This window comes from Mastigoproctus giganteus, chromosome 12, assembly GCF_048544385.1.
Source record: "Mastigoproctus giganteus isolate SK-2022 chromosome 12, ASM4854438v1, whole genome shotgun sequence".
NCBI lineage: Eukaryota > Metazoa > Arthropoda > Arachnida > Uropygi > Thelyphonidae > Mastigoproctus > Mastigoproctus giganteus.
The window spans coordinates 130,113,044-130,131,458 of record NC_143586.1 but is presented as its reverse complement, the minus strand read 5'-3'; the positions used below and the strand labels follow the sequence as shown (position 1 = coordinate 130,131,458).

The window sequence follows — 18,415 nt, the reverse complement described above, 5'->3', positions numbered from 1 at the left end:
TCCTAAAGTAAACACCTGGGTAGTCCTTACGATCCTTTTTAACACTCGTGGATTGGCTGCATGATAAACAACAAGCTTCAGTTTCAAGTCGCCACTTGCATTTTCTCCTAACATAACGGTCAGTCTATCGTTAGCAGCTTTGAAGCCTGGAGCTCGTGCTTCCTCTCTTGAGATATATGTTCGTGATGGCATTTTTCTCAGTACAGTCCGATTTTATGAAAGTTGAAAATTTGGTCCATTGTATAGCTGTCTTCCTCAGCCCGTTTTTTCAGTATCGGCGGAAATGCCTTTGCTGCTTCTTCATCTGCACTCGCAGCTTCACCTGATAATTTCACATTATGGATAGCGTTAAGTTTCCTGAAATTGTTGAACCAGCCACTACTAGCAGTAAAGGGAGGCACTTCTTGAGGGTTTTCTTAGGTCTCCAAATATTGCCAATGCCTTTGCTTTTATCGTAAGCAAACTTGTTCCTAATCTCTTCTTTGTTTGATCTTCTATCCAAACAGATAAAAGACGTTCCATCTCTTCCAATTCTTTGTGTCTTGATCTAATTGATTTTGTTACACTTTGAGTTGTTCCTGCTATGAAAGTTTCTGTTATTTTTTCTTCATTCTTTCTAATTGTTGTCAGCGTTCCCTCATTTAGGCCTGTAGCACGCACAATTTCGAACGTTCTTTCATTCCCCTCGAAGCGTTTCACAATTTCATATTTTTCTTCTATCGATATTGCTTTTCTTTTTCTCTCTGAACCTGTAGTATTTTCACCGGAACGCTTCCGTTGCACACTTTTTTTTCAAGTATTTTACTCATTTTTTTTGAGAATAGAGCACAATTATAAAAATAACAAAAATGAAAAGGCAAGCTTTATACGCATAAATGCTCAGCGAACAAGTGGCAACTGAATAAACGACGCAGCTTCCGTGTAGAAACTGAATAAACAATGCAGTAAAGCCGGAAACACAATGTGTTCATCGCATTTTATAAATACAATTAGCAGTTTCCGGTTTATTTGGATTTTTTGTTGTGCAAACTATTAAAATCAGCTAAACTCGATCTTATTGCATTTGCAATGATACCGATAGCTGGAATTCAGTGGGTTTTTACGTTATGTGAAATGTGTTTCCCCTTCCATGAAATCTTCAATCATAAAAAGCAAATTTTTAGAAACTTCTCTTTTTTCCTTCTGTGTTGTTTTCAGTTGGGGTGATTCCACGCGTTCGACTGCCATCTCTTGTAAACAGAAAGGCGAATCGAATGGCGCATAAGCGAATTCGGTTCGTGTTATATGCGACATCTTTCCTATATATAAATTATGTATGATCGAATTCGTGTAGTGTAAACACGTGTTGTACGAGGACTGACTGTATGCAAATGGTAGATAAGAGTACAGGAAGTGGGCTGACCTCTCAGGTGTAGCTACAATGGAAAAAAAATCAAAATGTGCCTGAAAAATAAAAGCAGATTACATAAAATTTAAATAAAATTAAATAAAAATATATAAATGGTACTTAATGCTGTAGATCCTAAGATTTTTATTTACACCATCAAGGGCCGGCAGCCAAAACCAAAGGAAACACAGCAGTAAGCAAGGCCTTTGTTTCTATTATGATGCATACGTAGCACACAGAAAAAAACGAGTGGAGTGGACGTATACATCGTAGCCGACCCCCCCATAGAAATAAAAAACAAAACCAATATAATATTAAAATAAATAAAAAGTAAAATGCAAAATTACGCTAAAATTAAAACCAATTGATTCCGATTAAAAAAAAAAAAAATTGAATGAACAGCAAACAGCCTCACTCATCATTTTAACAAAGAACTGTAATTTAAGCTTTCTTTCTTTATATTGGTGATCATACTAGGGTACAAATTTCGCTTACAATCAAGCAATAAATTTGGAATATACTGTATAAGTGAATTTTGGTTAATAAATGATCACGCTTCATACCTGAATCATCGGGTCAATAAAACACTGATTTTTATTAATATTTTCAGGTTTGCAGTTCACATCAGCTCTTAGAAATGGAATTAGGCTTATTACAGAAGTTTCAATGAAATAAAAATGCCATCTGCTATCAAAGTATTAAGGGTAACAGCGACGAACTTGCTATTAATAACAATGGCTGGCTCAATATCATCTCTGCACGAAAAAAGTAAGATTGAGTTTCGTGGTTCAGCTATATGCGATTTAAGATTAGACTCCATCGTGGTGAGGCCACTCTGTGAAAATAGCAGTTCACTTTTGTCAAACACTGTTTTGAATGTCGATACTTCAGATGTCGAACTGATCAGGCTTAGTGATACGAACAATACCTACTCTATTGGACTGAAGAAATTCCTGGGACTGGAACTTCATGATTTTCTTTTTCATCAAGTTCTCTGTATTGAATACGAAAGAGGAATATGTGACTTAATAGTAATATCCGTTGACAATTCGTCCCTTCAACATATTCCAAATGAAATGAAAAGGATTTCTTCGGAGTTAAAAGCCTTACATTTAATCAATAGCAAGTTACAAAGAGTGGATAAAGAGCTTCAAAAGTTTTCTGAACTACTTGAGCTATCTCTGAGGGACAACCAGATTGACTATATTGATGAGAAGGCATTTATTGGAATGGGAGAGCTACTTGTCCTTGATTTAAGAGGAAATCGCCTTCAGAATATGTTGCCTCATACCACTTCTCCATTAACAAAACTGACAACTCTACTTTTAGGACACAACAGACTAATTTCCGCATCTGACTTGCTGAGAGATCTGAATCCTGTGGTATGTAGTAATTATTTGTTTCACTTTTACATCTTATAGATTTATTGGAATTGATTTATTCACTTTCTTGATCAGTGACAACGACATAGCAACGACACAGAATTATTTTTTTATTTAATTATTATTGTTCATACATACATTCATATTTATGTAATTACTTGAACACATCTATATTCTTGTTATTTAATAATATATTTTTTGTTTATGAATTGTCTATGGTAAGATCCAGTGAATTTGTAAATCACATTCATCCTCATTCCTCGTGTAAAAATCACGCCAACAAATTTTACTATTGTGTGCTTCTCTTTCCTAACTAAGTGAAAACTGTGTTCAACCACGCTAGATATTTTGAAAATTTACTACCAGTTTTAGTTGCTACTAGTTTTATCTAGTTGACCAGAATAAGCGTGGGCACCGCATATTATTTGCACTGCTTGTTTGAATGGATTATAAGACAGGTTGAAGAAGAATAAAAAGTCGGTAACGTTATTGTAGAGGGTTCCAAAGATCATGATGGTGATTGTTACTTTTTTAATGTACATGCAACTGGATTCTCAGCGAAGAAGAATCACAGTGTTGTTTATGCGAATGTGGATTCAGCGATTAGATCAAAACTTCGCGTTGACAGTACCCATTCCTTTTTGTTGATAGTAATGATTAGGCCTTGTAATAAGTCTCCTTTCTAAAATTTTTCCCAAGACCAATGATAAGAACCATTGGCCTGTAAGAGCTTGGAGCAATCATTATCTTTTCAGGATCTATAAAAAAAATCTTTATCCTAGCAGCTTTCCATTATTTTGAGAAGATCCCTTATCTGAGACACTCATTATACGGTTGTTATAAAAATTCCCTTCTTACCGCTACGATTTTATCAACAGTTGCAACTTCAGTTTTATCCCCTCTAGGAGCTTTCCCGTCTTTGTCTTAGAAAGCGTTGCCTTCAATCATAAGCTCAACTTCCACCCATCCACTAAGATACACTGCATTCTGATATCGAATTTATTTCTGAACTCCTTTCTGTCATCGGAAAATAAGGAGATCAACATCTCTGTCGCTGAATAATGTCAGCTAGTCACCCCACTAGGGCCACTACTCTGTATTGTGTAATAAACTTTGTTAGTTTTTAGTTTATCGTTTAAAAACAGACATTCCATCGATGCTTAGAACATTTTATCCTGACAAAAATCCTGCCAAGATTTTCTTATATTTTCATTCACATAAATATAATTCCTTCGGTGTTCCATATTGACTGAGTTGGCTTTATATTAGCAATATCCCATTTTGCAAGAATGGACTGATCTGAGACACTGGTGAAATACTCAGAATCGGGAACGGCAGATATAAGATTGTAATTCGCACAGTGGCGATCAGTCTTTGGGTATCTGTGAGGAATGGGTCAGCGTCGAGATCTTTCCGATTTAGAACGTGGAATGATTTTGGTGGCAAGACATGGCAGTGCTAGTATCTTGACAACAGCCAACATGGATTAGTACTCCCATTCTGTGATATCAAGAGTCTACCGTGACTGACTGAACAGCAGTAGAAAAACCAGCCAAAGGTTACACATGTCAGGAGCGTGTGACCGACCCCCATGGTGCGCGTTATGTGACTCGTCTCAAAACACAGTAAAGATTCAGCATAGCGGCTCTATTATTTTTAGACCACCTGATTAACTAAATTCAACTGCCGTGATTTCTGTGTTATGTGCGTAAATTGCATGTGTTCATGGTCCATTTGTTTTGCTGGACGTAAAACCCGAGTTGCCGGGGTAAACCTTTATACCTACAGCTGAGACCCGACTAACTCAGCCACGGAGTGAAAAAGCCCATTAAAGTTCCTCGCTTTATCGACGGGATTCGAACCCTTGATTTTTCCACCCAGTGTGGAGAGGATGGTGACGTTACCACTCTGCTACCGTGCAGACGCGATCTGAGCCAAGTTCCTTTGCCTGGCTCACTTTCATTCTCCTTTTTCTCCGGCTTGGGGAAAGGCTTTTCCATCTCCTTCCCTCACCGCCGCCCATTCTTTCTCCTCCCAGTGGGGCATGGGTTGCTCCACTGGCCACTCCTGGGGATGCCTTTTCTATTGTTTGTCCCCATATTTCTGGCTTTCCTTCCAGCTTTCAGTTCCCCCCCGAATTTGCCTTTACACAAGCATACGCCCCACACGATGAAAATTAGCAATATTCAAATTGCTCACGACCCATTCGGCCTAGAAAAATTCTAGAGTATTTCTCCATTTTTTTTTTTTATATAGGTCCTATCCACTAAAATCTGAGGAAATTAGGTGGTAGTACTTGCCTGAGTACTTATCTAAAAATACTGGTGTACCTGGTCTGCCTCCAGTGTGCACAAAGTTGGGCCTCAGCAGGGGTCCAATGGTTAAATGGCCAGATGAACAATGGTACACTGAGAATGTGCTGGTTAAGCTAAATTTTTTCCAAAGATAGGATCAGCCCACAAGTAAACTGACTGCGTACTTAGATCAGAAATTTCCAGTTTCTGAGGTTTTACTTTCTTATTTTCCCATTCAAGGTGGTATCAGTGTAATATTTTCGGGCTGTGTGTTTTTCTCTCTGAGTAAAGGAACTCCATAGACATGATAATCAAAAGGAAAACAGAGATTTAATTTCCATTTCTAAAAAAAATTATAACATTGAACTGACATATATACGATTTAATTACAATTCGCTCTATATCTTCTGCACGAGTACATTTCTGTTCTGTTCTGGAATATAATTATTGAGTCAGATGGTTCATACTTCATCTAGCTTCTTTACACATGTGGTTCATATTAATATTACTTATATATATATATATGGTGTCTCAAAAATACACGGCATAACTTCAGGAATGAGTTCCTCCTATGTAGACAATAAAAATATTTTATATTAACATAGTTCCGGAAATGCTTGGTTCCCGGGTTATTAACCGGAATGTCTTATCTCCCGCAGGTGATTTCCTTCATCACAAGGTACTGACAGAATCTGATAGTTTTCCATTCCGACCATGTACTCAAATCAGAAGAAGGTGGATATGCACTTTATGTACGGTTCGGCGGACGACAATGCTCTGGAGGCTCGGCGTTTGTACCACGAAAGGTTCCCAGAACGAAGATATCCAGACACGAAAACGTTTGAAGGTATCCATCGCCGCCTTTGTGAACATGGGACCTTTACACCTCGTGATGCCGACAGGAGACGACCAAGATCTTACAAATCGTACAAATTCCAGCACACGCACAATAGCAATGCAACTGGCTGTTCAACGTTCGACTATTTGGAGAGCGTTGCGAGAACACCAACTGTATCCTTACCATCTGCAACGGGTACAGGCCTTGTCACCAGCAGATTACCCTGCGCGAGTAATGTTCTGTCAATGGTTCTTGCAGCAGTGTGGTACAACTCCTCACTTTCCTGCCTTAGTGATATTCCCAGATGAAGCACAGTTCACACGAGACGGAATCCAAAACTTTCACAATCAGCATGTATGGGCTGAGGAAAACCCACATTCAATTCTTTCATCACAGCACCAACAGCGATTCAGCCTCAACATCTACGCAGGTGTTTTTCGTGATAAGTTATTTGGGCCCCATGTACTTCCAAACAAACTCAAACGTTCTGGAAAACAACATTCCTGATTTCTTGGACGACACGCCACTGATCATTCGTCACCAAGCACACTTCATGCACGATGGCGCTCCCGCACATTTCAACCACCTAGCCCGCAATTACCTGAATCGAAGGTTTCCTGGTCTGTGAATAGGTAGAGGTGGACAAACTGCCTGACCTCCACGCTCATCTGATTTAAGCCAACTAGATTTCTTCTTGTGGGGCCATTTAAAGTCATTGGTGTATTCGACTCCGCTAGGTGATGTGGAAACTCTCCGCAATCGAATTGTGGCAGGTTAAGACAATACGTAACATGCCAGGAATTTGGCATCGTCTTCGCGAGTACATGAGACATCGATGTATTAAGGCAGAAGGTGGACATTTCGAACAATTACTATAAGGTGATGTAAACAGTTAAGTGCCATAGACAGACCTTCAAAACTCGGAAACCAAGCATTTCCGAAACTATGTTGATATAAAATATTTTTATTGTCTAAATATGAGGAACTCATTCCTGCTGTTATGCCGTGTAGTTTTGAGACACCCTGAATATATGGCCCTTGAGATCTACTATACAGACTAATGGTTCTGGAACACAAATCCTCTCAAATTCAATACACCTCTGAATGCTCTCAAATTTACTTGTATGGCCCTAATAGCCTTACAATTACAAGGTTATGGTTTAAGTAACCCAATCTCTCTCAATCTCTTATATTTATGATTTATACCTAAAGAATCTATACATATCTATATATTATTCTTATGCAGTTCAGTACTAGGGCTGACATAACCTTCTCCCTCTCTCTAAAATCCTCTGGTTATGATTTAGAATTACAAATCCTTATCTAATCAATCCCTTTAGTTCATAGAGGGTTTGCACATCCTTTAATATCACTCTCTACTATTAAATTTAACAAAGACGCTCCCTGGCTTTAATTCTATTAGTTATAATTATTTATTTCTGCAATGGCGGATTTATTGAGCTCTGCGGATCATATGCCCGGACTGTGGGGAATGTTACGTGGGGGAGACAGGACGGCGTCTTAAGGACCGTCTGGGCACTCGCCAGTATTGCACTCCCTCTGGCGGGTGCGAGATTTTCGGTGGTAATAACACCGGTATAGAAGGACTGTTAACCCAGGCCCGGTGCTAGGGATGGGCACCAGGCAGCAGCTGCCCATACGTTGGCTGCACCCTGGTGGCATAATAGCCTGTCACAAACAAAACAACACACATACACTGACACTTTTCAGGCCCATTATGCAGAGTTTCTGCACCATAACAGAGTACAAAGGTGGAGATGGGCTAAGGCCTAGGAGCCACCCCGATATAAGAACACACACAGTACCTTGATACCATTATATAGAATGGATATATATATATATATATATATGATAATGTCTATAAAACTGTATATAATCTTGTATATAAATTGTTTATGTCATGAGAATGTACATAAAATTGCGTGTGTAAATAAATGGAAAATGGAATGGGGGAACATTCAAGAGCGATACGGACCGCAGAGCTCAATAAATCCGCCATTGCCAAGCACTGTTGGAAAAAACAACACCAGATCTCCCCCAACAACGCTGTCATCCTTGACCGGGCGCATAGATTCTGGGACCGCAAGTGGCTGGAAAGTCTGTGGATTGGATCCTCTGGCAACAATAGCATGAATAGAGATAGAGGAGTACGACTTCACCCCCCTTTTTGAGGCGGTGGTTTTTGCCAGAGATAAACGTTTTAGTTTTCCACGCTCCCAGGCCACTTCCGGTTCTGGTACACGTGAAAGGAATACCGAGTATGCGCCTGGTCATCCACGTGTCCCATGAACCTGGTATTTAAGGATGTGTCGCTTAAGTTTCATTATTGCTGAGGAAGGAGGCAGACACCTCCGAAAGCTTCAATAGTGTTTTTAAATTTATATTTTAATACATTTTAACGTGTTTACTTTTTATATTTTTGTCTCAAACTAGTTTTTTTTAAATAATCAATCTTTGTAAATATTATTTTACTGTCTTTTGTATCATTTTATTTTATTATTAAATCAGTTCTAAACGGTTGGCCTATCTGTTTAAATTTGTGATAATTACTTATTACTTCGTTCCGTACAAATTCCAGGAACGGAAAGGTCGATCAGTCTTTCTCATATTTCAAATTTTCTATAATCATAAAAAAAAAAAAAAAAAAAAAACTTACTTCCGATGTCTTTGCTATACTTCCCTTCTTTACCTCGTTATGGTCATCTCCTTCAGAGCTCCTATGACTAGCACTCTTCCTAGTGGTTGCTGCGTGATACTGGTTTGGCCTTCTCCTTTCCCGAATTTCTCTTCCTTACACAAGTAGAATTGCTCGAGCTTTCCATTGCTTCACTCTAATTCAGTTTTCACTCTTATTAGAGCACTTTCCCTCTCACCACCGCACTCTTTTTTTCTTCCAATCCCCTATTTTTTCTTTCCCTCTTCATTTTTTGGCACTTTTTTCTTTGTTCCTCTCAACTTTTACTTTATGGGCCAATCACCTCCTGCCTTCTTACAGCATCTTCCTTCTAATTCGGTTACAGGCCCTCTACCTTTCTTAGACCCTCTTCTCATTGGATGGCCTTACGTTCATAGTTGATTAGAAAATAAATGCTCAAAGGCATAATTCCTTATGGGTTTAAGTAATTAACTATATCATGTCGGTGTAAATAACCATAGTTAACCCATAAATTTCAACTACCTACGTAGAGATTATCAAAAAGGCGTCGTTTCAATTGTATCTCATATTGTGGTTGTCTTCACAACGAGATAGCTACTATTGCATTACTTCAAATAACAATCGCTGCTCTAGTAGAGAAGACTACTGTTATTTATTTTCAGCGGATACCATCACCCAGACGATCGTTTCGAAGCTAGTTGGCTTCATAGTTGAAAATAGTATAATGTTCTCAAGGTTCTAGAACTTACTTGCAGCAACCCTTCTCAAATTACTCCCCCTTAGTCATGCCTATTGCACCAGCCATCCTTGTAATTCACACAGGTGCACTCTAACAATGATTTTTATTCTGCTCACTTATAAACTCTATTCTTGGCTGTTTCGTTAACATCCATAACTGCTCATCCCCTTCAGTAATGGCCCCGTTCTCCACGTACGCTGTTTCTGTACCACCTTCATTCAGTTCACTTCCATCCCAAGAACATTGACTGTTCTCTCCGTCTTTGTCATCTAGCCCCCTGTACTTGGATGTCTATTGTTTTCTTCCTCCTTCCTTAGCTACACTTTCATCGATGAATCTGCCCCTATATCAAACTCGTCTCGCTAATCTGCTTTCGACCGGATTACTCTTTCTTCCCCAGGATAGCCTTAATTCTTGATTCCATTCGAATCAATCAGTACATTAACTAAAATTCTCATCACATACAAAAAAACTTATAAGATATGTATCTTATAATTCTCACCCTCTATTAATTTCCTCAGCCTATATATATACTTATACTTAGGTAAGATTTATATCTTACAATGCGACATGACATTACACTACGTACAACGATATTCATACACTTTTAAATCTCTGGCCTTTACAGTGCCCTGTAACCAAGACAATATCTACTACATGGAGATGGGGTAACCCCTGGTTCTGTTAGACCTTTAACACACTTTACACTTTACCTTACACACCTGTTCTTCCACTTCTCCACTTGTTCCGTATTATCTGCCTTAAAATTGCTGCTTAAAGTGGAATAAATGTATAATATTTAACGAGTTTGCATCAGAGCATATTTTTGTTTCTTAATTAGGATTTCAAATTTGAAAGCTTCCTTTACATAGAATTTTTTTGTGAATTGATGCTTAGTCTGTCTCTTATCTCCTTCAGAAAAAAAGTCCGTCCACTTTTCACTTTAATTTTATAGTGAAGTGAGAAAAGTTTTCTTCTTGAAAATAATAATGACAAATTAATAAAAATAAACTATTTAATATTTAAATCATTAATTAAGGATACGCTTTTGATAATTGATAATCTCTTATTTTTCAGGTTGTTGATCTGAGTCACAATATGATATCAACTGTAGAAAACGTGTTCCATCCAGATATGACGAATATCAGAGAAATATGGTTAAACAATAATCCTATTTCATCTCTCGGCCCTGAAACGATTCCACCCGTTTATAAAATGCTCTGGTTGGTTCTAAGCAATTGTGATATTAAATTCATACATCCGAAAGCGTTTAATGTTTTAAAGTTTGTGACATATTTGTTTTTAGATAACAACCCACTGTCTTCTGTGAACATATCTGCAGCGTTGCCTGTTATAACGCAACAACTTCATTTGGAAAGAACCCAAATAAACTCCGTTGAACATATTTTACGGAATAATATACTAATCAGTGCCCACTTTAGTAATAACGATATAAAATTTCTGAATGATGAGATAGTGACTCCAATGTACATCTTAAGGATAGCTATTAGACAAGGTAAAATATCAAATATTGCCAGGAATTTTTTTGCTACTGCCGCTAGTTTGTACTACCTGGACTTGAGCCAAAATCTGATCAGTACATTGAACCATTCTCTTACGGAAAACTGTATGCTTCAGGCGATAAACGTGTCCTACAACTTATTGCAGTATTTATCAAGAGAAGAAATGTGTATGGATTATTTGCGAGTGGTAGATGTAAGTCATAATAATATCCTCGTGGTGAACATACAATTTATATTTGGATATCATATAATAATGGTTGATTTATCTGCGAACAACTTGACAGAGCTGGATCCATATACTTTACCTTTTGATGGAAGGTGCATTCGACTGAAAGGTAAGTTTGAAGTATGTTTTTTTTCTTCTTAATTGGTTAGTACATGTTATCTTGTAACCTTATTTTTATATCGTGAAAACGAAAGTTCATAATCAACGCCTAATACGATTGGTGGACATAAGGTTTAAATGAGAATTGAAATCGTTTGCAATAATAATTGATACAAGTTTTGACGCATCGTGTGCGAACTTAAGTATAAATAATTTCATTATACAGAAGAGTTTATGCAGACTACAATATGCAAAAAAAGCCTAGTACATTGTACTAGTAAACACGGGTCCTTAAGTGAATCGTTTTAAGGGGCGCATAAACTGTCAGGGCTGTAGTGCGCCTATTCATAGGAAAACGCTAAAAACAAAGTTCAGATGTAACTCATTTTTATTACCAAGATCTTTTAGAATTTATGGTATAGTCCAATTTTTTTTAGGAAAGAGAAAAATTCATTGATGTTTGCATCCTCGCCAATAATATGTCGTAGTGTCTCTTTATCTAGTCCTTATACGAAATTTTTCATCCATCCAAGTTTGATGTGCAGGGGTGGAAGAAGAACCTTGTTTGATTGCATTAAAGGAATATATTTTGCATTACATTGTCCTGGTGTGAACTCGTCGTGCTTGTCCCAACGTTGCACAGCAATGTTCTACGGTCCCACGTCTGTCCCACAAAAAAAACACACAATATTTTGTAAACCCTCCCCCCCCTGCAAATCAACAAACAAACCAATAATCTTAAGATCATTCTATAAGGTATTTTATAGCATGTTGAACCTTAGACATACTTTCATGACTTTTAAATACATATCATTATACACATATTCACTTATATTAACATAGGATAATAAATAATATAAAATAAGTGTACGTATTAAATAATATGATACATTGAAAAAAATGAATTAATAAGCTGTAGTAGATTGGAAGACATATTCTAGTAGGCCAGACAGGTTCGAGTTCAAGTCATAATCGGGTAAGTAGTTGTCAAATAGGGAGGTGTCTCACTTTAAGTAGCTGTAGCTTGGTCTCTTTTCCTAGTCTCAAACTTTTTGAGCAAACTCAGAGAAGCCCATGTAATGCATGTCATCGGAGATGAGCAATTGGTCGTCTCTGCCATTTATAGGTCATATTTTGATGATTATTATACAACTGTGGGGATGATAATTCGGGCAGTCATACAAGACATGGACTCAATTCTCATCAGCACCACAGGTACATTTAAGGTCCTGTATGAAGCCTAACGGATACAGTTTTATATTCAGAGAACCATGCTACGTTAGCAAAAACGTGGTATATAGGCCTGGTACAAGCCAACTGGTGGTTTGGGGGTGCAGGGTTACCTGTGGCAGGAACCTCCTAGTGACTTCTCCTTTGTCTGATTGATCCCATATGCCCTGCCATTATACACGCAATTTACAGACATATTACATAAACAGGTATATATAAGAAATTACGGGTAGCCCTAATATAATAATTTGAACTTAAATTTGCCCTGCCATTGCTGGAATAGACAGGTCAGTATTCGCCTCTTCTCCTGTTTGTGATCAGCTGTTAAGTTAAGATTAATTCCCAAGATGTTGGCAGGGATATGTCTTCTAACCCTTTAGTTTGAGCTGCTTCTTATTACTTCCAAATCTAGTGGCAGTACACCTGCCTGGACCAGCAGGGCAGGGGTACTGGCAGTGTGGCATGCCCTAGTTATTTTGAGTAGAATGATAAGATGGATAGATCCTAATTTAGTTCTGTTGTTGGCTAACAACATTCTAGGATACCAGACTCCAGCCCCGTAAGTTATTACTAGGAGGAAGATAGCCTTGTATATGAGTGCACGTGTCTTCCTTTTTAAGCCACAGTCAGTTCTGCTAACTTTGGATATCATGCCAGCATAGCTTCTCACTTTGCTACCACATTTGCAAGATGTGGGAAGATGGTTAGTTTAGAGTCAAAAATGATTCCAGATATTTTAACTCTGTTGTCAAGGCTATTGTTTTGTCTGCAATCTTCATCTCAGGCTGTCTTCTTATGTCTAACTTTCCTTTTAAGAGAATTGATTTGGTTTTTTTGCTTGATAATAAGCTTGTGGGGTTTTGCCCGCTCCTGTAAAAGGTTCAGGGCGTGGTTTTCAGTGAATTTTAGGACCCTTCTGGTGTTACCGTTCCCAAGAAGAACAAGGCCATGGGCAAAGGCGACCTTGTCTACCTGGCCTGTGTCTTCTCCCAGAAACTCATCCGGCACCAGGTTCCAAAAGCAGGGGTACAGCACTGAACCCTGTGGGCATCCACGAGTAACGTTTCGTTGATATCTGGTTGTCACTGCAAATTTCCTCTTATTGAGATAATCCTTAATGCAGTTGTATAAATTCTGTGGTATCCAACATGGCATACTCTCCTGAGAATGCTTGGACACCATAAGGTATCAAAGGCACTAGAAAAATCGATTGAGATAGCCAGCATGTAATTTTCTTGTATAGTTTCCGCTGCAGGCATTAATTTATTCATTGCATCCTCAGTCGAACATCCATGTTTGAAGCTAACTGTTTGTCCGACTGGAGGTTTGCATTTATGTAGTGTGTTTCTAAGCCGCAGTGTATCAGTCTTTCCAATACCTTCCCAGTACTGGCAACAAGGCTGTATGATTTCGGTTCATCGGGAGGATTTTCCGGATTCTTGAGGATTAATCTGAGATTAGCTAATTTCCATGAGTAGGAAATACTCCTTTATTTAGACAGCAAGTGGTGAGGTTGACTTTTAGCTAAGGTTTTTATCATTTCAGTTTCTAGGAGATCGTGGCCGAACATTTCTTTTCTTTCTTCCTGCTGATTTGTGTTCTTTAGTTCTTCTATTGTGAAGGGAGGTTCTGTATCAGGCGATGCATGTCTCATTTTCATTGCAAATGTTGGATTATTCGAAGGTGAGAGCTTGATCATCCTTTGGGAACTGAGAGTGAAGTGTATTATTGACTGTTCCATCCGAAGTGTATGTTGTTTGTCCTGTCACGGTATTAGTGGTGTGCATAACATCACCTTTTGGCAGCTTGTTGGTAACTACGCGATACACAACGCCCCAATGGGCTGCGTTACCAGAGGGACGAACAAGTGCTCTCCATGACTCCTTTTTCTTTTCTCTCCTTGGTTGTGTGTATCTATTTGTATGGGAGCGGAATACCTCCCTCTGGGCGGCCTCTACCTCTTCTGCCTTGAGCTAGAGATTCTTCGGCGAAGAATGCATCAAGCCAGAAAGCACCACCAGGACACCGCATTTTTCCTTGGGTTTTTCTTTTTAAATGTGGAATCGGTGGCTTTTATTATTAATTTAGTTTATTTTGCCACCTGTTCATCAGGGTGTAATTGATTATTATGATGTGGAGAAATTCTCTGAAAGGTGGAATTTAGTGTTTCTAAAAATCTTATCCGATTTTCTTTATTAAGGATATATCTGGTTATGTTATGTAAAATACTGAAAGGGGGGGGGGGGTTTGATCTAGCTGACGTACCAGTTGGAATGTAATCGCACGGTGGTCAGACGTAGTCCAAGCCTCCTGCACTTTCCAGTTTGTTATTTTGTTTGTCATGGCTGCTGTGGCCATGGTTACGTCAACTGCAATTGGCATCCAAGGATACCAGAATTTTACCACCAGATGTTTGTTTGTAGGTATTGTACACAGAGACCTATGTCCTCTCCCGGTCTGCAGTAAAGTGGAATTATATGAAAGGTTCCCACAGGGGAAGTAATTTGGGCACAGCCTGCTGCAGAAGTACATAAATTACTGATCTTTCAATGATCAGCATAATCAGTGAAGCTCTGCTGTATTCCAGAGTACACTGGAACTCCCGGAAATGAAAATGTAAAGCAAGTTGCCTAACACCCACTCAGCGAGTATTATACACAAGCACAAGTTCCGTATTCAGACTACAAACCAAACTTCTCATCTAACCAGCGTGCAACAGTTGATGGAAGCAACTGTGGCAACCTCAGACCAACAATGAACTGTTACAGCTTAACCAAGAACTACGACTGTGGAACTCTAGTTTTCCAAACAGCAGACACGAAGATGTTGTTCTTGCAGAACACGCACTATACATTCCCGTCTGATGCATCTTTATCCTCACGAGGGGGGGGGAAGTTTCTCCACAGTGCATTCACTGCCACTCCTTTTTAACTGTGAAGTACATCCACACAGATGTCCACACTGCCAAACTGATAGAACTACAGCCTTTGTACCTTTTTTAAGATTTATCTGCGCTATTAGAACTACACGACATCGCAGAAAATAATACCAACTTTATTGAATTATCCAGTTACCTGAAGCGAACTCGCACGATCGCCTTTAATTAATTCATATGGGTTTCCTTCAGCAACATGAACAGGCACAATATTAGGCATGCTGTTGCGCCATTAAATCTCAAACTGAGCAACAACAACAGTAGCCTCTCAACATAAAAAAACAACAGTAACCGTCTTTGTAATTCAATTGTCTGTTTTTGAAGAGATGCAATTAAATTCTTATAGTTAGCTTCAGAATTTAAACGCCTTAAAAAAAATTACACTCGGATATATTACAAAATTATTGTACAAGCATGTCATCTGTATTTAAGTACACATATGTTCTACAATAGTAACGTTATCTTTATTACGGTACATCACTACTAGAGAGAGAGATCAGAAAACTGGATTTATAAAAATACTTATTTCGCTTAATTGAGCACAAATTGAGGCATATTTATTATACTACATTTCTTTTTTACAATCCAGTACAAACCAAGTACAGGGTATCTTAGTGTATTAAGACACGATATTTCTATTTCAGTCTGCCCTGTTTGAGTAGTCTTTGAGTGAAGTGGAGAGTAAGCTTCATTAATTTTACTCACTGGTATTTATTAATTTTTTCCCCGTAAATTTTGATATCCCCTGGGGCCACAGTTTATTTTTAACGCAATGGACACTGGCAAAAAGTCGCTTCTTGCTGAAATTTAAGGTACCTCAACATTTACCCTTGTTAAGATTGCTGGATGTTGGCTGGGTTTAAAGATGCAAAGTTAGGACTCTTTCTTTTGTGGCTAGAAGAATGAATAGGATCGTCGCTGTTGTTCTTTCACATCTTGTTTAAAAAGCCTATAATTGGATTTCGTCTTTCGGGAGGAACTTTTAAAGATTTTTTTTTTTTCACATGGTAGAGGGTTATTCGGTCGAGGGCTGCAAGGTTCTTTCTCTCGGAAACGACGGTTTCTGGAAAACAAAAAAGCAAATAGGCAAACAAGCAAAACGACCACAGAAAACGTACAATTTCAGGCACTGATATTCGTGACCTTCAGAATAAATCAACAAATCAACCATTTAGATAGTTGCTGGAACAGAACAGAACATAAACTTAAAACAAGTTATAACGAAATAAGACGTTATCAAGGCTTCCCCTATTGGTGAGATGAGTAGCGTTCCAATTTTTCTGGAAAACTTTTTGGAAAAATTTTTCTGGAAAACTTTTTGGAAAAATTTTTCTGGAAAAATTTTTCTGAAAGTTGAAGTCTGTTCTAGGATAACCTATGGCCTGACCACGTTTTTACTGTAAACTGAACTTGGAATTGAAGTGGAACGTAGGAACGCCTTTCCAATTCATCATACTCGTCGATAATGTCACGAATACGTATAAACTGCTTTTCGTTCTGTTGATGGACGAAAATTTTCTGAAAAGCTTTCGTTTTAGTGAATTTTCCATTTCGAGCACCAAGTCTCTAAAACAGGTCATCGTCAGTTTTGTTATTTTATTTCATTTCCTTTGTTCTAACGTCTTCACGTGTTAATGCATCATATTATAACCTGGGAAAATAAAAAAAAAAATTTACTTAGCCTTATAGTAATACACTATGGAATGAAACATTCATATTATAATCGATAGCTAAAGCAAAATTAAATGCACTCAAACTGAAAGAAAATGAATGTTGAGTAAGTTTATTTATTTTTCTTTGCAGACAATCCTTGGAACTGCGACTGCTCATTGTATCCAACATTAACAGCACTAGAGCAGGCTGTGATCATCCCTGACAATCCAGTATGTGCCACTCCGTTTTGGCGCGAAGGAAGGCAACTCAAATCACTTGACTATTCTGATATTGCAGAGACGAGTGAAAGCTGCCCAGAGCCATGCAGTTGCCAATGCATGCGAATCGAGAATAATTCCTCTATATCGTACATTACCCGAGTGCAATGCAACGGTCGAAATTTAACCTCTGTGCCTCCTCAGCTGATTTCTTATTTAAACTCTTCGACCACACAACTGTTTGCTTTAAACTTTGAAGACAACTATCTCACATCTATTGACGCGCCAATATTCTCTAAGAAAATTGTCCGTTTGCAGTTAAAAAATAACCAATTAACCAGTTTACCAATTTCGCCCATGAAAGAAATGTCTTTAGAATATGCCACAATGTCTAACAATCCATGGACGTGTGATTGCAGTAGCAACGATTTCAGACAATGGGTAATAGATATGCAGAATGAAGTGAGTAACATTTTATTGCATAATTATATATTATAAAGCAAAATTAAACTGTAACTAATCAAATACTTTCCCACATTATATATTTTTTAAATTGGTGTCCTTATGCTTCATTTTTAAAAAGACATTCTTTTATGTGCACGACGACATATTTTTGTCATTAGCACGAGAACAATTTTAGAAAATTTATGCAGTGCAATATTTACTGAATGTCTAAAGATCTAACTTTATGGGTCTTTTCTTTCCACACCTTTTCTTTCAATTAATTCCCATGGAAAATAAATCTGCAAGGATTAAATTGGTTACCTTTGAGGTCGTGTAGTGGGTTTGCAGCGAAATTTGCTGGAGAATTTTTCTTCGAGGAATTCTCTGAAAACGAGAATAATTTGTCCGGTCATTATCCAGCGTAAAATGTTATACCATTAAAGTGTATTTTTGTAAATTTGCAAGATAATTCTCTGAAATGGTAATTCACTCAAAATGAAAAAACAAAAAGAGAGTCTAATCTAGTCTTTCTGAATATAACTACCTTTTCGGCGATAAACTACACTGGGAGCATTTAACTGATTTGTAAGCTTACAAAGTTTGTAAGCGCGGATTATCATGTGACCTTTAAAACAATTACAGCCATCGGCGTTGCCATTGTCTTTAGAAATCGCTTCTTCATGAGTCCAAATGATTTCTTTGTAAAATTTTCATTATCGTCAATCTTTTAGAAAAAATTCTCAGCAAATGTATTTTTGTGTCAATAATCA

General features: G+C 38.0%; 1 protein-coding gene across 1 annotated transcript in view; it reads left to right on the top strand.

Annotated features, from left to right (window-relative positions):
* LOC150077421 (uncharacterized) overlaps positions 1–18,415 on the top strand; it is a 39,269-nt gene that overhangs the window by 5,801 nt on the left and 15,053 nt on the right. Inside the window, exons 2-4 of the mRNA XM_090385897.1 lie at positions 1,998–2,769; positions 10,395–11,175; positions 17,134–17,663. Of these exons, the coding sequence (XP_090242023.1) occupies positions 2,065–2,769; positions 10,395–11,175; positions 17,134–17,663 (2,016 nt within the window). The 5' untranslated portion in view covers positions 1,998–2,064. The remainder of the gene's footprint in view (positions 1–1,997; positions 2,770–10,394; positions 11,176–17,133; positions 17,664–18,415) is intronic.